The sequence below is a fragment of the Anser cygnoides genome, chromosome 2 (genome assembly GCF_040182565.1).
Source record: "Anser cygnoides isolate HZ-2024a breed goose chromosome 2, Taihu_goose_T2T_genome, whole genome shotgun sequence".
Taxonomy (NCBI): Eukaryota; Metazoa; Chordata; class Aves; order Anseriformes; family Anatidae; genus Anser; species Anser cygnoides.
Genome location: NC_089874.1, coordinates 92,796,087 through 92,816,473, shown reverse-complemented (window position 1 = coordinate 92,816,473; position 20,387 = coordinate 92,796,087). Strand labels below are relative to the sequence as shown.

Below are 20,387 nucleotides of genomic sequence, written 5' to 3'. Positions count from 1 at the left end.
ACATGTAGAACGCATTAGATAACTTAAGTCTTACAAGCACTTGCTCCACTCCACAGACATCAAAGGGAGGCAAGCTGATCAGACATCTAACTTAGGCAAAATTAATTCCAGCCCTCTTGTGTGGTATTCAGACGTGCTGAGGATCTGCAGCTCCCATTTTTTCTAAGCATGCATAGCCCAAGCCAAGTGTAATGGTACTGGCAATGACGCTAGTTCTGACTGACTCCAGTGATGCAGACTGCTCCTCAACTAGTCATTACTGTCTCTCTTTTGTTAATTATAAAACATCAGATACATTCACTAATACAGTGTAGCCTCAAAGGAAAATATTTATGCTGGAATGCTGTTTTCAAAGGGAAAAAAATCAATGAACGGTAACAAAAGCAGGGCAATTACCTCTGCATTAATGTGACTTTACCCTTGTTACAACCTCCCGTTATGTTTCTATATTGAATATAAAATCTGTCAATGGATGATATTAACCTTGGTTAGTTCCCCAAATCAAACGCTCTACCTACCATTGTTTGGGTCCATTTACTTAGGGTAGATGGTGCCAAAGAACTTGGGTATGTAGGTAAATCAAGTCACCTACAAATTTTTTTTTCTTTTTTTTTTTTCTTCCAATTTGCTGGAAAGAGGCTGGCAGATTAATAAAGTGCAATGAACATAATGGAAAGTAAGAGGGGGAAAGGAGGGCCCATTCCTTAGCTCAGGCACCTACCTCTCACTGAGACCTTCAACGCGCTGCCCATGGCCTAGCATGAAGCTGGGGTTCGACTGACTGCATGGACTGGCAGGGGCCGATAAAGTGCTTTTGACGTTCTGTACCGAGTGTCTGCGGCTCCGTCGGCGCTCCAAGCCCCTTCGCTCACTGGCGCCCAGACTGGCCCTTCTTCTGTCCTTGCGCCCACTGGGCGGGGGGTCAGCGCTCTCATCTCCATCCTCGTGTCTCAGGGTCATCTGAGGAGAAAAGAAAGGCAAAGCTTCTGATATGCATCCTATAGGTACCTTAGGTCTTCACAATTAATCTTTAAAAAATATCTGATCTCAACATGAGTGAGGCACCGTTTCTACAGATATCCCTCTAAGTTGTTATCTATCCATTAGTGCAGTGTAGCAGCTCTAATAATGGAATTATACACGGAATTATGCACATCTTGTATGGAACAGTACAAGGCCTGTAACAACAGATATATTTATGCCATATTTATTTATATTTATTTATTTATTATTTATTTTATATTTATTTATTTATTTATAAGGACTTAATTTTCAAGGAATCCAAGCAGTGCTAGACATCTAGCTCTCTTTACTTCCTTCTAAAATACATAGGTGAAGTCCTGGCTCTGCTGAAATCAAAAGAAAAATTCCTATGCATTGATCAATTGAACACTTCCTGATGTTCAGACATGCCACTGGTAATGAGTGAGTGAAAGATAAGCTAGTATTTTAGGATAATGCTGTAATTTATTCTCAACCAACAGCAGATGCATACATAACTGCATTCCTCTTTAAGGTCTCCATTTTTATAGATCTCTCTGCAAACTAAACAAAGGAAAAGAAACTAACAAAACTGTTTCTGTGAACGCATACCACAATGGATTAAAAGCAAAACACACAGACCACACATCTCCTCTAAGCTTCCCAATTTTTAGGTTAGCATAATTACTTTCTCTTATGCCATTCAGTGGAAAATTCAGCATTTCCTGCCAGTTCAGAAGCACTGTCGATGCAGAGGAACATATGCATTATATAAGGAAAGAACAATGCTGAGAATGCATTGTGCATGGCCACAATGACATTTGACAGAAAATTCTGACATTGGTTGGGAGCTCATCAACTAGAAATAGTCCAGGAACAAAACATGGATGTAGCTGTATTGGGTTTACGTGGCAAGGGTTTGGTAGCAGGGGGGCTGCAAGGGCGGGCTCTGTGAGCAGAGCCCAGCAGCTGCCCCATGTCAGATCAGAGCCAGCTCCAGCCGGCTCCAAAGCAACCCGCTGCTGGCCAGAGCTGAGCTAGGGAGCTGAGCTGGATGGTCTTCTGGAAGAGCAGAGTTAAGAAAGGGGAAAAAAAAAAAGCTGTGTGACAGCAGCTGGGAGAGAGGAATGAGCACCAGGCCTGCAGACCCCCAGATGAGTGCAGCAGGAGCAGGGCAGGAGGAGCTCCAGGCAGGCAGCAGCAGTTCCCCTGCGGCCTGTGGAGAGGCCCCTGGTGGAGCAGGCTGTCCCCCTGCAGCCCATGGGTCCCACACGGAGCAGATCTCCACGCTGCAGCCCGTGGAGGAGCCCCCGGTGGAGCAGGTGGATGTGGCCTGGAGGAGGCTGCGGCCCATGGAGAGCCCCCGCAGGAGCAGGCCCCGGGCCGGAGCTGCAGCCCGTGGAGAGGAGCCCACGCAGGAGCAGGGGGTCTGGGGGGAGCTGCCGCCCGTGGGGGACCTGTGCTGGAGCAGTTTGCTCCTGGGGGATGGATGGAGCCCGTGGTACGGACCCATATCTGGAGCAGTCCCTGAAGAGCTGCTGCCTGTGGGAAGCCCATGCCGGATCAGTTTGGGAAGGACGGCATCCCGTGGGAGGGACCCCACGTGGAGCAGGGGCAGGGAGTGAGGAGGGAAGAATGGCAGACACAAAGTGTTATGAACTGACTGCAGCTCTCATTTTCCATTCTCCTTCACTTTCACTGCCTGAGGAGAGGAGGTAGAAAAGGGTGGATGGGGGGAAAGTGTTTTTTTAGTTTGCTTTTAGTTTCACTAAAAGCACTCACTGCTCTAGTCTGTAGGCAATAGGCAATAAATTATATCAATTTTCCTATGCTGAGTCTGTTTTGCCCATGACAGCGATAGGTAAGTGATCTCCCTGTCCTTATCTCAACCCATGAGCTTTTTTTCATCATAAAAAAAATTTTGATGAGGAGGGAGAGTCAGGGAGGGGTGTGGTGGAGTTAGCTACCTATTCACGTTAAACCACCACAGCAGCATCTAATATCTTGAATTATGGCATGCCGTTGAAATGCCAGTGTGACACATCTCTAACAGACAAAAAGAAGTGCTACCTTAGGGTACATAAAGAGAGCTACTGCTAGCAGAAACAACAAAATTACTGGTAGGTCTCATCTGAAATGCAGCATAAAGATTAAGCAACCTTTATTTAAGAAGTATCCATTCACATAGGAAGAGGTAAAGGAAAGGCATATGTGGGTGACCAGAAAAATGCGTATTTTCTTGTTTCTATGTCCTCTTATTCTGGTAATTTTTACTAGAAGACACTTTGACAAAATGACGGTTGGGGAAGTGGGATATCTCTGCATAAGGTGCAAAATCTATATAAGTGTGAAGGAGAGATTTTTCAGATAAAGCACAAATTTGGGAGAAAAAGAAGGAATGTATGTGGATATGTCTACATTTAATCTGGTTATCAAGAAAAAGCTGGTATGCAACTAGGTAAACTGATAATTTTGCAATCAGGTCTTTCTGTAGGCACAGCATAAACAAAAAAAATTTGTTTTTAAGTTTAACAATCATTTTTTACAAAGGACATTACGAGCTGATGCCTCTAACAATAAGAAAAGAAGAACATGGAACCCTCTCATTCTCACATTCCTTTTTTTCTGGCCTGACAGTCCTCCTGCAGTCTGGTCTATATAAAAAGTAACTCTGCTAAAGTTAGTGAAGTTGCACGGGTGTAGAGCTGATGAAGAAAATGGAGAATCAAATCTACCACATCCTTCGCCGGACTTGGATGGAGATAAAGTCATTTCATTTCATCACATCAGAATATGAATTCACATTTACATTATATTGACTGCAGCCTAGACCTCCCCACTCCCAACACTTCCCAAAGTCTGAAAATTGAGGCTAATTATTAAGAAACTGGATATCCTACCCTTGCATATAAATATTTCAGAAGTAGTTATTTTATACCTAGGTGGTGAATGTGGAGTAATTCATTACTTCATTGCTGCAAACTGCACAGGATCTGGTCCAGTGTAAACTCATAAACAAGGACTTGCTGGATATTCAGCTACAGAACAAGTGGTATTTGTGAAGCTAAGCTCAGCTGAACCTTTTTCATGATCCGAATACGTTTGCATATGGAGAGGATGTGTAACTAGCAGTCTAAGCAAGTTTTAATTGCAGGCAGAACTGCCTCTAAAGAGGCTAGTAAATGTGCTGCTTTGCCTTGGAGTACACCCCAGCATTAGTATGAAATGCATCTGTATGAGCAGCTATATACTTGTAGCAGGTCACGTATATGAATGTGTATAATACTTCTAGCAGCCAGATGTTTTTCTTTTAAAATAAAATAGATAACCGAATTTCACCTAGGTTACATTCCCCCCTCCTCTAGGCTTTGAAGTTTGCACAAGCTGTAAGATGCATAAAACAGGGCATGTTATGTTACCTCATAAATGTTAAATTGCTCAACTAAGTCCAAGTCTGTTCCTTTCTTGTTCAAGTGTCTCTGTGAAATAGCTTCAATGCCTAGCTCTTCCAGACAGTCCACCACGTCGTAGAAAGAGTCTTGATCTGGCAACCCCGACAGCGTCTAAGAATCAAAGGAAAAACATTTAAATCTGTTTGTTTTGAAAAGAATTAAACAAAGGTTTTTAAAAGCGGGTGGCAAGTGGTGCTATGTATGATTTCAATAAAACAAAACCATGATGTGGGATTAGAGACACCGCTAGAAAATAAAAAACAAGTGGCACAGCTTTTAACAAACAACTCGATGCACTGTGTAGAAAAATGAATAATTGGCAAAACAAATCAATGTTGTTATTTCATATGAAAGTATGGAAAATGTGGGTCTTTAAAATACACAGTTGGATTCTTCCTGGCTTCATTCAAGTACAGATTTAAAGAACAGAGAAAGTTAAAGCATCAAACACAAGGATAAAAGCAAAGAGAGAGAAAAAAATGGTTCAGCTAAAACCAGTGAAGCTGATTTCCTACTGATTCTTGTAACTTTGGCCTTAAGAAGAAAAAGTCAAATGCACAGCTGTGTGATGTCAGGACAGCAGGAAATATCCTGCACCATGTGCCTACTGTCCTCAACACCTGCAGCAGAGGTCATTCTCCCAGCGCACAAATTGTTTTATATTACAGAGATACTGACTTCTTTCCTCCCTTTCAACTTTAAAAGTCTTACTAAAGGTATGCTGACTTCTTAGCTCCAACAAAATGTTAAAAGTGTTACAGATTCCTGATTATGGGGTAAGTTGTTACCAGTGACACTGGAGCATTAGAACACTAGAAAATAAAGAATGCCAGTAACAACAGCTATTGAAAATAAACTCTTCGAATTCAGAGCTTTATATGGTGCCCACTCTATATTCAAGAGAGAAAGCACTTTTTTTGTTTTTCCTTTTTTGGTGAATACAAAAAACTGAGAAGTAATGGAAGGCGGTCTTCTGCAGTACACCACGTACTTTAAACACTCCACTGCAGTGCACGTAGCAAGAGGGACTGAATCAAGCCACTCAACAGTGTACTGCAGAGTGATGCTTGGGAAGAGGACATGGACATTGCACAGTTCTGAACAGAGCATGAGTGAACTTCACCAGTCCTGCAGACATACACAAAATCAACAGAAAACACAGCTATTTTGGTTTGCTATTATTTTCTGCTCAGCTTGTGCTGATTTTTAACTGCTCTTTATGGATGATGCAGAAAAATGAGTCTAATCCTGCTGATGCTGAGCAGGAACTACTGAACATACACTGTAGCCTTCTTGTAGAGTGGCACATTGTGAGCATCAGTCTATCCAGAACCACTACTGCAAAACAAGGGAGAGTGCAGTCTGGAAGCAACACAGTTATTCTGGATTAGCTCTCCAAAGAGATACTCGTGATGAGGTAGCTTCCTCTCTCCTAGCTATTTAATTAGCTAAGTAACTTATCTATACTTCCACTAGAAGAGAGAAAGAGCAAGAAAAAGAGAGAGCCCAGGCAAGAAGCAGACAACTCCAGAGAGTTTCAGCTTCTCATGACCAGGATGGGATGAACTGTGCTCTAATTCTGTTTTTCTGGAGTGTGGCTTTCCCAAAGTTGCTTTGAGCAGCAAAGTGAAAAAGAGAACAGCTGTTCTGGGCTACCTCCCTCTACCAAGAAACTTTACATTCAGAAAAATTGGTTGGAATTACATGAATAACGAGAGAGAGCAATAGACAGCCGACATACCCTGCCCTGTTTAAGCACCTCTTTCCTATGAAATGAAGCACTGGGAAATGTGCCAAGCTGTGTTTCTTGTTCAGTCATTGCAGGACTATTGTCTGATGATTATCTAGTGAATTGCACAATAAAGAGGAATGCTTAGCACAACCCTAATAAAGTGTTAGGATATGTTTAGGATCTGATTAAACATTTGTGTCTGTCCAGGACAGTATTTAGGGCCTCTGTTTAAAACCCACTGAAGACCACGGAACTAAATTTTCCTGAATGGTGCTGGTAATACATAGCATGTACATTTTGTCCTTTCCTAAACTGACACCTAGCAACCCTAAAAAATGAAAACCTGACCGCAGAATTAAAATATAGCCACTTGGAGAACTGTGTTTAAACCATAGTCTTTGTTTTGTTGCAGAATTTTGTTGTGGTACTCCTAGCTTAGAGGAAAACAAGGACTTCAAATCTCAAACTCTTTACAATTCAGGTCTACAAAAGAAGACCAAATAAGAATGTCAAGAGTCATTCCTATGCCTCTATCCAGTTTTGGTTTGAGGAAACATCCCTGAATTAAGATTGTTTTATTTGTTTGTGCAAGTTGTGCAAGTTGCTCTCAGGACGTTATGGGAATGCTTGCACAACACTGAGTTCTTCCCTCTCAAGCAGCTGCTTTTGGAATGGTGAACTAAATTAAAACCAAAAACCTAGCCTGAGAGTTTTGAGCTTGATATATCTTCTTAACCACATTTTTACCAAAGCCTAAACAATACATTTTACCTACCACTAACTGTAACTGTCCCAACGGAAAAAGGCAAGAAACTGATGAAGTTGTATGGGCAGTGGAAAAGAAAAACCCACAACAGTTCTATGGAATTACAAGCCAAGTGTTTTCCTACATGATAAATCCTATTAGACGACATACGAAACTGGTAACAGCAGAATAACCTTATCTCGACCTGTCCTCAGTTCTGTTTATTAACAAAGCCAAATGTAAATTAGCACTAACCTATTCCTAGCTTCAGACTGAAAGGCTCTTTTTATTTGTGATTTTTTAAATGTGTATTGCTGGATGACATTAGGTAGCAAAATTAATAAGTATAGTGCCTTTTGTCATTTAGAAAATATTCATAGCACTAAGCAGTGGTGCAGACAGAATACAGACAACAGAAAGTCCAACTAAATGTATTTGGTGTGCATGCTTTGCATGCAAGTCCAAATAACATAAAAGTACTGCTCTGGTTACTAAACATCCAACAGATTGGATTTCAATAATGGGCCCACACACTATATAGAGAGATATTATCTAAATCCTACATGCTTTGGTGAAAAACACAGTAAATTTACGTAGTAAATAAACACACTTAAGGGCATTAGCCGAGTTTTCAATTGCTTTGGGATAGGAAGAAGCATGTCTCATGCATGCATTTTCCCAAGAACCACAACTTCTTCTAAAACATCTGCTGCTGCCAATGCTGAACACAGGATGTAAGAAGATCATTGCTCCAATGTGGCAGCTGCAATGTCCTTAAGGCAGGTCACTGAAGAAAGGATGTGCCAGATGCTGCATTAACACCACACTGGCCTGCGAAAGGACTTTTCCAGCTGCTGCTGCTGGACCACTGGTGGGTGGCACTCTAAGCTCCCACTGCTAATCACTGGCCTGGAAGCTTGTACTTAAATTTGTCGTATACTGGATCTGCTAAAAAGCATTCAGTGCTTTATCTGGCTACACTAAAACATACTAATTTTTACATACTGAGTCATAATTTTACCTACCTGTTTAAAACAAAAATATTGTATAATACAAGAGAACAAATGTAGTCTTAAAAAACAGGTAAAAAGAGAGTCATCAGTAATTTTACAACTACAAAACTACTGGTATAATGACAATAATAGAAAGGTTTTGTAGCAAATTTAAAAAAACAACATGTAAGTGAAAGTCTGGAAGTAAACAGAAAAGCCAATTGAATTTAACACAGAATTCAATTTCTACATTTGGTGAGTGGGGGTTTTTATATATTTATGTACGTGTGTGTGTGTCTATATGTAAAAGGAAATATAAAGTGTTTAATCTATTTGGACCTCAGTAAAACTTCCAATAAAGGGCCATATGGGAAAAAACCAATAAAAATAAAGAAAGTAGGGATTAGAGTAAGATCTAACAGACCATACGAACTAACCAAAGGAAGGTAACAAAGACTGGGACTATACAGAATTTGAATTATATCTACTGAGATCAATCTAATTTTAGAGATTCATTAATGAGTAAATCCCCTGTAATTAAGAGAAGGTTAATGAAATGGTAGCATAAGTAAATTGGTTAAGCGTCAACAAAGGAGAGAATGAGGATAAAAGGATTGGTACAATTCTTGTATCAGTTTTTGAGCAGTAAGGAAAGCAATCTGTAAATGTATACATGGAAAAAGAAAATGGAGTAGGAGAAGTATGTTTCCTTAAGATAAATTCCCCATGAAGTTTCTGCCTGCACTGAAAACTTTGACAATTCCTTGCCTGGAGAAGCTGAAACCATCTGAGCCTTCTTTGTATTCTCTGTGGGGGAAAAAAATTACAACTGTGACATGCTGCTTGCTGTTTTCTCTATAATCATGAAAAAAAATCCCATTAAAAACATCATAAAACTGTCCATAAGCCAGATCATAATTACAAGTGTGGCATTGTGGGATTCCTCTATTCCTTGATCTTCATAACTCCTTTGACTGTGAGATGCTTTTTCTTTTTGTTTGCTTTTAAAGAACTACCTCCTCCTAAAAATAGCTTTAAATGTAGTGAAAAACTCGGACTAAATAAATTAACTATAAGATGACAAAGGAGTCAATATAGAACAATTTTTTGAAAGTTAGACACCAGGTAGTTACAATGGGGGCAGGGGAGGAGGGGGAATTATTTCAGACAGAGAAATCAGTACATGATACATCAAGGCTTAGAACAGAAACATTAAAAACTAGTAGCCTCAGCTTTAATAGCAGCTACAGACAAAAGCATAACAAGCAGGAGATGCGAGCATGTCAATACGTAAGATGGTCTTTAAAAGTCAAGAGGATCTTTACTGCCATGTAAGCAGGCGCAAGGGCAGCTCTAAGTAAAAGGACAGTGACAGCAGGGATGTCACTGGGAGAGATCAGGCCTTCTCAGGCATCTTGAATGGATAATACCAGCCATTAAGAAACCATTTTATTAAAAAACAAACAAACAGAACATCCCATTGCCCCAGCCACAAGCACAGAAAGGTGTCATCCTGGTATATGACCTCCACTGACAAACTCTGGATCTTTAAATGAGTATAATGAATAATAATAATAATATTCTCTGACCTATTAAGTATAATTATAAAACACAAAGTTATTTTGATTTTCTAGTAGTATGTTGACCTTCTGTGTTCTTCAAAAGATTTACTTTCAATTTTAGTCATCCTAGGATTTGTTTAGAATTAGAGGACTAGATGCTAATTTTTAAGGAATTCACACTCACAAATTTCTAACTTTTGCAGGCCTTTCATTTTCTCCATCCACATCGCTTACTTCCGAAAATGTTTGATTTTACTGCAGAACTACTACTTGTAATAAATGATACCAGAAAATACAAAGAAAGAAGAAAAAATCAAAGCATGTTTTTATCTCAGTTTTTAAAGTGGAAACACTCTCACTAGCTCTCAGACCTGTTTAATTTACCATACTTGGTTTGCAGTGAAAAAAAAATATAATTTAAACAATCTGGAACTAGAAAACTGTGCACAATGCAAGCCTTTGTGAGCATTTGATCTTTTCACCAGTACTTGCTTTCATTATCTTCTGGGTAATTTGTTAAGCTAGTTTGTTGAGTTTTGTTTTGCACTGTAGTGCCAGCTTTGGAAGAGGAATCATGTCGTAATATGTTTATGCACAGCAACGAGCAAAATAGCAATTCTGCTGCTGCCAGCTGCTGCCTCTGGGTGACTGTAACATCTCTGGTCCTGCAACTTCTTTGAGACAGGTCTTCTTTGTCATATATTCTCAATACAGACCAGTATTATGCAACTGAAAATACTAATATCATCGCTACAAGTAATAGTAACAAAGCAAACAAACCTTGTTAACCAAGGTCATTGCGTACACCAGTAGTTCAGTATCAACCCCATCCTTCTCCTCCAGGATCTCCATGATGTTGGACCATGGCTTGGCTCCTAGAGATAAAGAAGAAAACATCAGTAAAGGTAACCAAAATGGAAAGCTGTTGCAGCGACATTTGTCCAAGAGGCAGCACGAGTTGGAATGATGTGGCCAAGTGGAAGATCAAGTGGATCAAGTGGATCTGCAGCTTCCTCTCCAGTCTGCCCTACTCTGTGGAGGACCAAGTAAATACGGTCAGCGAAAGCAATGGTACATCCTGAGGCAGGCTTCTAAAATGTCAGGCAGACTTTCCCCAGAGCTACTAATTTCTCTCCCTTGATGATGAAGGAAGCTTTGTTAGCCCACTCAATCAACAGTGAACTTCTAAAAATTGTGTGGGAGGAATTCCACCCCACCTATCGTAGGCTCCCACAGGCTTAGATAAATCTTACACAGAAGTCTGTATGCTACTCTTTCAGTGTGTTTGTTGCTTACATTCCTAGTGATATTACTGAGTTACACTGCATTAAGATAAGTCCTGTTAACAAAACAGTGTGACAAACAGTGTGACAAACAAAAAGACAATTTTCCCAAATTACAGGTTGCGTGTAAGATTAAAAAAAAAAAAAAAAAAAAAAAAAAAAGAAGGTTTTTGCTGTGGTTCTTACTTGTATTATTTTTAATAAGAATCCCCTCTATGGATCTTTCAGATACATTTATCTCATTTTTTTTTCACTCAGTAAGGTCAAAATTTGTGCTTCTAGTTATGAAGTATTTGCCTGACTTGCATTTGTATGCTCAATATACATTTGCAGGTTTATCTGCTGCCAAAACCCACGTGGCTTTAGCAAGTTATTGCACCAAACAAGTTAGGCAGGAAATGCCACCCGGATTCAAGATAATGTCTTGTGTGGAAGGCACCTTATAAAACCATTCAATTTAATTTGGCTAAAAGGCAGATGGCAACATTTTCAACAGGAAAAAAAAATTATCTAGGAAAATGGAGTAAGTAATGAAAGACTACAAATCAGTATTTTGTTTGGAGTAAAGTTAAAGGCTGGGAGAAAAAATCAGAAAACTAATCCTAATGTAGAGATGCCCAATTCACCTAAAAGATCGTAACTGCGAGAGTCTTGGAATTCAAGGAGAAAAATGCAGAGTATTCTAGCAGATCACACCCCCTAAAAATTATAATGATGACAACACTTTGAATACAATCAGGCAGTAAAAAGGAAATGTTTCATCCCAACAACCTGTTGCTGACTGATCAGTGACCCCGAGGTTAAATCTCTGCACTGCTCTCGCAGTAATTACGGCCACTGCTTATTTGTGACGCTATTTCGCATACATGCAGATGTATCCTGCTGCACAGACATGGATCTCTACTAACCAAGCATCCATTTTCAAAGCAGTGGCAGCGTGCTGTGTGAAAAACTGTCTAGTAATGAACACACAGACAGCAGTATTTCTCCTGTTTTCTTTTCCCCACACTTTTGAGACATTCTCTGATCTTTTCTCCTGAATAATAAAGCAGAGCTTCCTTATCTCAAGCAAAATCAAAGGAGAGGGGATTCACTCTCATCTCTCAGAAAGTATTTATGTGCATTACTGATTAAGTACTAATTTCAGTACACTGCTGTAATGAGAACACACTAGACACCTCTTTAACAGACTCTCTATATTACCAGACATTTTGTTCAGTACATATTCAAAAGACATGTGGAACAAATTCACTCGGCTCACAAATGATATATGATCAGCAGGAATGATATCCTCACTACAAAAATGTCTTCCTGTGGTTTCTAGTGAAAAATAAAAATGGAAGAAAATAAGACAGAGAAACAAAATGGGGAAACTGTACAAGCCTGACTTTTAACAATGCCATTTGGAAAAAAAGTGAGTTGCCAACAACATGAAAAGTTAATTATTTAATCCACACCGCATTATTCAGTGACAGTCTTTCTAGAGGAATACCCCTTTGTTTTGTAGACAGGTTTTATCCATAGTGAAACAATCCTATTCTGTTTTCTAAAGACAATATCCTGGTTTTTTATTTTATTTTATTTTTTTTTTTTGCCTGGATGTCTGTATACTTCTCCATTATCACAACAGAGTATTTTTAGGATTGCCTTGCTGTTTCCATGCATGGATGACAAAGCTTTCCTCTACTCATGCTGCTTCTCTGTGTCAGACCACAATTAAAAAAAAAAAAAGCCAGCAAGGCAGCCCAGTAATAGCTCATTTATCCTTCGAATTCTTTAATTAGGACACTGTTACTAACCTTAGACAACTTCTAAAATCTAGGCTTACATCTGTAATTCTTTTCAACTGAAATTCAATCTGTTCCCCAATTGGTATCACCAGGAGGCTGTACAACGACTTTGACAGAGCTACTCCAATTTGTACCAGATTAAACCCTTCTTTTCAAATGCTGTTTTCCTCATTATCATCTCAAGCTGAACAGCCAAGGAGTAAATAAACACAAAATAAGACATAATGCTGTCTACAAGTTTGGGGACAAGGCAGTTCTGGTCTGAAAGCTGCACCATTTCCTTCCTTCTCACACTAATGAGAGTCTCTAGTTTCTAACCTATGATCCCAGCAGCATGAGGCATGGGTGGATCTACAGCAGGTTTCTCCTCTCATCCACACACAGGCCCTGAAGGTTGGATTTCCAAATATGTTGTTCCTGGAGAGTCATCACTTAAAGATGCGTCCATAAGCTGGAGTCTACATGAAAAAAAACAACTTCCAAGCCACATTTTTTTTGTGTGGTAATGTGGCTAAATGAAAAAAAAACAATAAAACTCCTTCACCTTCCAGTACGAACTGCCTAGAAAGATTTTGTGAAAGATACTTTGGAAAATCATGCATTACAAAAACTGGTGACTTTAGAAAAGTCATGGGCTGCTGTAGTAAAACAATGAGGCTCATACAAAAGATATAAAAAACACGATGTGTATTTTTTCTTTTGCTTTAGAAAGGTACTTGCAATATATTAAAAGCTCTCTGATTATAGACAGAGAGGAACCTTTGAGGAAGCTAGTGTGCAGAGCTAAAAGCTACTACTTGCTCCTATCTGTGCGACGGTCTGAATATAACAAATTATGGAAAACCTAAACTCACGTATTTCTAGTAAAAAAAAAAAAAGTAAATTCATTTAATATTTATGTTATGAAGTTTATTTTTAAAAATAGAGCAATAATTTCTGTGTGCCAACTGTCAAAAAGGTTTACTTTCCAGCCTGTCTCCTCCACCTGATCATGATGTAAAAGAATGACGATGTAGCATCCTATGTCTTTTTGTGAGAGCAGACTGTGATGTTCACGTAAAGTTACAACTTCCAGGTAGGACTCGTGGTAAAATTGCTGGGAGCGATGAAACAGGCTCACTAAAGTAAAACAGTAAAGGTCGAGTTTTGTGTGTGTTCTCCTGCCTTCTACTGGGTAAAATGGGAATTGCTCAACTGTTTTTTGCAGATTTCTCATTGGTACCAGCTATTATTGTGGCTACTCTGCCAGGAAGGCTGGGGCCTCAACCATGATGCTACCACAGCATTCTGAGTAGTCACGGATGGTCCATCAACACATGGAGAAACGAGGGGTTTTAACAGTTAAGCATATAGTAAATGAATACAGTCTACTGAATAATGTCACCCATTGTTTTAAGTCTTGATCTTTTCTCAGTTTCCCCTTTAAAAGTTTTTGCAAATGAATCACAAAAAAAAAAAAAAAAAAAAGGAAAAAAGGAGAGAGATTAGTTTCATCCTGTCATTCATGCCTTACACATTTTTTTACATCACAACTACACAGGATGCACACATAACATACAAAGCATGAAAAACTTTGCATCAGGCAGGAACCATACATGAGGACTGTCACCAACACACAGACAGTTTCTAGGTGCCACAGGACAGAAAGACTTTTGGAAAGACCTCAATATCTTTTATTCATGGCTCTTTAAATATGTGTGAACGTATAGCTTTCCATCACAGCTACAGGATGGGCGTTAGTTTACTGGTTATCTTACAGTGTGCAAAATGGGAGGAAAAGGGGAGAACTAATAACGTCAGCCACTTAAATAATTCAGCAATAAGTCAGGTAGCAGAAACATAATTCACAAACAGAATGCTTCAGTGTCCAGTTCAGCCACTGGTCTTTAATCTCTGTACTAAAAAATGCTTGTGATAAAACAGCCCCAGACAGCACAGTACAACGCCAGCTGTGCTCTCCAGAGCCCATACAGTCCTGGTATGCTTAACCTTAAAAGAGATCAAATTCCACTGGGGCTACGAAACAAGAAGAAGCTGGGGGGAGGAATCTATATGGAAATATAACTAGAACCTACATCGTACATGATGAGGACCATCCAGTTATTCACTTATAATCTGCTTGTATCTGAGAGTAAAGCAGACAATTCCATAGATCTTTGTACTTCAGCTTGCATATGGATGTATTCTTGCGTAGAAACCACAGATGGGATCACTTTGAAACAAGGCTGAGTTATTATGGGGTTCTTTATGTTAATCATGTGTGGTACACATGTTGAGGAATTATGTCATATCTCATCACCTTGTATGTACATGAAACATTGGACTTTTTTCAAAGCAGTGCTAAACTTAATTATATAACTGCAAGATTTATGACAATGTTTCAAGAAAAGGCACATCACTATTCTTCCACTTTATTTCTATTCCATTAAATCAGTCATTAAAGGCAGGTACCCTTCAGTTATAAGGGACCATTTCTAAATGTTATACAAAACATAGACCTCTCATTGCTAAAAACAAAGGGCTATTCCACTGATGACATAAAAATGGAAATAAAAATAAGAAAAAAAATCTCTTTTGTAGCTAAGCGTAACTGCTTATTAAAAAAAAAAAAAAAGGATAAACTGGATATTTTCGGCTAGTATGGACAAGAGTTCCGCTAACCCACAGGTATGAGAATTCCCCCCAAACCCTCTTCTTGTACTCCTAAAAATAACCCATTGAACTAATGCATGACTTTTTTCATATCTTAGCTTGATACTGAAGTTTTACTGCTTCGGGGCATGGAAATATTTGCCTGCAGCACTTTTACAGATACAGAAGGGAGTACACAGCACACGGTATGTTCAGGGTCCTACTTACTCTCTTTTTTCTTTAATGAGATTTACTTGCATGTGAGCAGATGGCAATTTGAACATGTTGAGTATACTAGGGAGTTCAGAGAGCTGAGGAAATGCTATGAATGGCTGTAAAAATAAATCATACAACTCACAATTACATGAATATTGTGATTACGTTTCTGCTTATGACATTGTAAGGCTTATTGGTTTTATTTCAAACAGAAAGCCAACCTGAAGAGTATACCATTTAGAAGCGTTACATTGATCTTGAATTATCTCTGCCTGCTCCCCTACCATGAGAAACAATTTGGGGGTTGTTTTTTATGGTCTTTTCAACACACTAGATAGTTGAAAGCAAAATCTTGCTACCTTCTCCTATTTCTGGCACCCCCTTTCTCCCCATCCCCCAACTTTTTTGTTTCACTTTTACCATATCAAGTTGCTCAAACAAGTTCAGCATGGAGGCAGTTGCTCCACCGAGGGGATCTTGCTTTAAACCTCCATGTGTTTTAGACCACAACAATGGTTCTCTCAACCTCAAAAACTCTCCTTGAGGCAAAGGAATGTTTTGCATCAAGAGAGACTGCCCTGGGAGCTTAGCATTAGCTTTGTGGGAAGGATAAGAAAGAACCATTTTTGTTCTATTTATTTGTAAAAAATACGGTATGCATATTCAAGTATTTTTCATGAGCCTGAAGGGTAACAGATTTCATAGTATAATATCTGCTCAAGGGCTTTATTTTAATGTAACTACAGATGGTTTTGCTTTTACTATAAAGCCTGTACTATTACTGACCTCGTCTTTTTCTTCAAAGGGATTACGCTGATTAGATATCATTTTCTCTTGTAAATCAGACTGCTTCTTTTCAGAAGGAAGTGGAAAGATGGCCTGGCCCAGAGGAGCCTCCAAGGTCAGGATATGCAATGGGGCTTACATTGCCTGAGGGTGCAGGGAAGGGGAAGCAATGACTACGGTGTATCAGAAGCAGCATGGTTTTTCAGCTTTTCACTCCTTACTTTTCCAGTATAATTCATTGCTCAAAACAATCTTAAATTGTATGAATACATAAAATGTGATTTTGATACAGAAATCAAGGGAATTGCACATAAAGCAGAAAACACAACAGAAACCCTAAAATCACTGACATCAATGACAAAATGCCACCTTGGTCTCAGTGGTGCTGGGATTTTGCAGCCCTGAGTAAGGGTACTCACCTCTCTTTTCATCAACTGTTGACACTGCCTGGATTAAAAGCGGTGCATTAGATTCGGTATACTCCACAAACACCAGCAGCAGCTTCAGTGCTGTCTTTACCACCAGGCGGAACTGGAAGAAAAGAGCGCGAGACTTGTCATTCGGCAAACCACAGCACTGCCAGATGTGCTACATGAGACTGAGCAAGATGCAAGCAGAACAATCCAGATCCAGTAGTAACACATGGGCAGAAGAGATTAAGCTGTGCCAAGACCAAAAAAATGGCAGGTAGCTATTTGGATGAAAATGTCATTCACTGGACAGTAGTCTCCCAGGGAAGTCTCAGTAGTCAATGAATCCCAGCAAAAGCTTAACGCTGCCACATATAATAAAAGACTGAATGTCCCACCTATACATACACTTATGCTTATCCACAATATCTTTGTTCAAAGCTTACTGTATGCATAACCTAATGAAATAAGAATAAATATATTGCTCTGTTTTCAACACAACTTTTACTTTCCACTTTCTCTGTGAGATTTTAATGTTGTCAAACTCCTGTATGACAGGATGATTTTCTCCTCATGGTTTCTTCTTTTCTTGTAGTGCTATTATTTAACAGGTAAATGATTAAATAAATAAATATTCACTATTTATACAACTTGGGAGAAAGTGTGTTTAATCTCTGACTATCCCACCCCGTCACAAAATGTGTGATTTGCTGGAAGTGAGCACTCCGCCTGTACGTTTTCTAACTTATGTTTTGTACATTTCCAAGACTGTGAGTTCAGCAAAGACTCATCATCATTCAAACCAACCAACTGGAAAACAACAGCCAAACTCTACCACTTTTATTGCAGATCTCCCATTTCCAGAGAGGACATTTGACTATTAGGGGACTTTCTAAGTGCTGAGTTAGAATTTTCAGGTGTGTACTTGGCGTGATCAGAAATGTTTTCACACTCTTCACTTAAGGGAGTTTTGAATAATATATGAAACATGAAAAAGGAGGACTTCTTAATAGACAGGGCTCTGCATGTCCAGCCGAGAGGAATATTACCAGGAGAATTGATTCTAGGTCAAATATGCTATATCCTCAATCTAAACCATGGATTTAAAGCCAAATAGAAGGGGATACACTGTTGGTCCCAGAAACACAATTTTCAGTCCACTGAGATTGAATAAGGCTGCATAAAAATAGGTATTTGTAAGCTTATTGCATTGTTGTGCTATATTATATTGCAGTAAATCTATCAGTTTGTGAGATTTTTAATAAGATAGCTATAATAATGTGGTCATTAATCTCTTTCACCATTAATAGATTTTAAGTGATCTCTCAGATGCGTTCATGTAGAGATAAGCCACCCTCCTGAAAATCCCTGTCTTTGTCTCATTATATTAAGTTGGTAGGCAGCCTGAAACAAAACCACCTGGTCACTGCAATGTCTCACCGGGGGTGGGAGACAAAACCATCATTACCCTGCATTTCCTAATTGTTTCAGGGATGTATACATCTAAGTCTCTGCCAGTATCCCTAAGTCTCTCCCAGTCCCCTATTTTTTCAGTTCCTCACAATCTAACTCTCCTAAGAGGCAAGGAATCACCATTAATCATTTATAGATATATGCAAAGACTGCAAGTGTATCTATATCCTAAAAAAGGCTGCAAGTGCAATACGCATAGGGTCATGCTACTGTGTTCACATTGCCACTCACAGAGATGTACTAGAGCACAATTTATGGCAATGACCTAAAATGCAGCTTGCTGCTTACAGCTATAAACACAGAGTTTACTGTGAACAAACAACCCAGGTATTTCCCTGGTTTCTCACACTGTACCAACTTAGTGGAATTGAGCTTAATGCACTGCAATAACACCGCTAGGGATACAAAATCTTCTGTTGTTGAATCTAGATTGTTTCAGTCTCGACGTATCATTGCATCAGATAGTTTCAGGGCTCCCAGCCAGCTGACAAACCTGACCAGGTCCCTTAAGACACTTGATTAGTCTAATTAGCAGTTGTGCTGCCACAGTGATACCCCTATGATACATGAGCTAGCCAAATTTAAGGAAATTGAAATCCCACGACACACAGCATAACTATACCATGGAAACACACCAGTGTGGGAGCAACAAATCAGTTCCCCACGGTTGTACAGGACACCCATGCATTTGCCTGGCATATGAATACCACACTCTTTCTGCTCTACCACGATGTTTCCCCTAATAGTCAAGTTCAAGTGCTTAACAGGCATATTCGGAGAACTTCCAGCAAGTCTCCACTAGTTTTGCAAAGTTTCTTTGTAAAACAGGAGTTACCAGATTACTGTAAACAAGACTTGGAAGAGCATACTTCCCGGATAAGCAGTTGTGTGCTAACTGCAAATCTGATCAGGACCCTTTCCCTAGAAAGGAAATCTCACTCCTGGATATTACTCACAATGGCTCTCAAAACCTCAAGACTTGGCCAGATGGTGACAACTGGATGTGTTTACTCGTCAGTACTCAACAGCAGGGTTCCATATGTTTCCATGTGACAGCAATCAGTGGCACATAGCAGGCTTATGTCAAATTTTTGCAACTCTCTTTTTCTTCCAGAAAGTATGAAGGACCTTCTGTAACGCCTTTGCTCTAACTGCTTCCTGCTGGCCGCTGCAGCTGCTGTAAGGAGCAGCTAGCCCCTTGCAGCTTGTGGCTGCCAAGCTGCCAACCTCGCATGGCCTCAGGGCAGCCCATGGCTTGGGCTGGCCGACTGCCGGAGCGCGGCCTGCAGGTGCCAACCTCCTGCATTCACCATGCTTTGCAGATGACAGCACAAGTAATAAATACCATCCAGAAGCAGCTCTGGAGAAAAGGAGTGATTAGAAAAGCTTCATTTCGCTTGTTGTTTTGCTAGTAGAAGGACATTGTAAGTTCAGTTCCTCACAAAACAGTCAGCCAGCTCTGGGAAGAAGAGGCGGGTGCAGGTGAAGGCACATAGTGACAGCTTTCTGCTGGTAGTCAGCATGGCCACTAGCTTTGAGAAAAACTGCACTTAAAACATGCTGTTTCCTGCTCGGTAGACAATGACAACTGAGACACGTGTGGGCACTTTAAGCCTCCATACTGCTTTGGATGCTTTGGACAAGAACAAAAATGAACTACTGCAGTCTGAGGACTAAAGCCGCACAATGTGCACATGAGGGGCTCCAGCGCTGAGACTTATTAGCCCCATGTGGCCCTCACTGCCTTTGCACACATCCTGCAATGGAGCTTTTTAATACTGGTTTAATAGTGCTTCTTAACAACAGCAGGCTATCATTGGGCAGCCGCACTGCCCCTTGGAAAGTGAAGTCCTCAGCCAACCAAAGCCTCTCCAGATCTGGCAGTCTGTCACCCCCATACACAAGGACATACCAGAGCCTGATGTGCTCACACTAAAATTAATTCTTACCCAGCATGGCACCAAGTCTCTGAAAGAAAGGCCTGTAGCAGGGACACTTGTTGCCAAGACCTGTATGAAACTGTGAATTTTGTTACATGGCCTCCAAAGTGATGTCCTACCTATTAAATGACCCCCTCATGACGAGCCCCCTATGGGCTTGACGTGCCTGTAGCAGCTCATGCTTGATACTGATGACACCTTAAGTGTTGGTTATTGCAATGGGAAGGGTTTCAACCAAGAATGAGAATGATTGTTTCACAACTTTAAAAAATACCAGAGCTATATAGAAAGTTTCCATTTGTGACTAATTATTGTGACTTTCAAAGTGGGAGATCCTCATATCTTCATGAGTGAATTACGAAATGTGTTTGCAGGGCATGCCTTTTCAATTATT

The 20,387-nt window shown here is 39.9% G+C and overlaps 1 protein-coding gene across 14 annotated transcripts in view; it reads right to left on the bottom strand.

Annotated features, from left to right (window-relative positions):
* The window catches only part of FHOD3 (formin homology 2 domain containing 3), a 404,913-nt gene that overhangs the window by 114,193 nt on the left and 270,333 nt on the right, over positions 1 to 20,387 (bottom strand). For all 14 annotated transcript variants that reach the window (XM_048077544.2, XM_048077540.2, XM_048077554.2 and 11 more), the window contains 4 exons: positions 16,590 to 16,701; positions 10,245 to 10,339; positions 4,401 to 4,544; positions 722 to 960 (listed from right to left, as the gene is read on the bottom strand). In XM_048077544.2, coding sequence (XP_047933501.1) covers positions 722 to 960; positions 4,401 to 4,544; positions 10,245 to 10,339; positions 16,590 to 16,701 — 590 coding nt within the window. The remainder of the gene's footprint in view (positions 1 to 721; positions 961 to 4,400; positions 4,545 to 10,244; positions 10,340 to 16,589; positions 16,702 to 20,387) is intronic.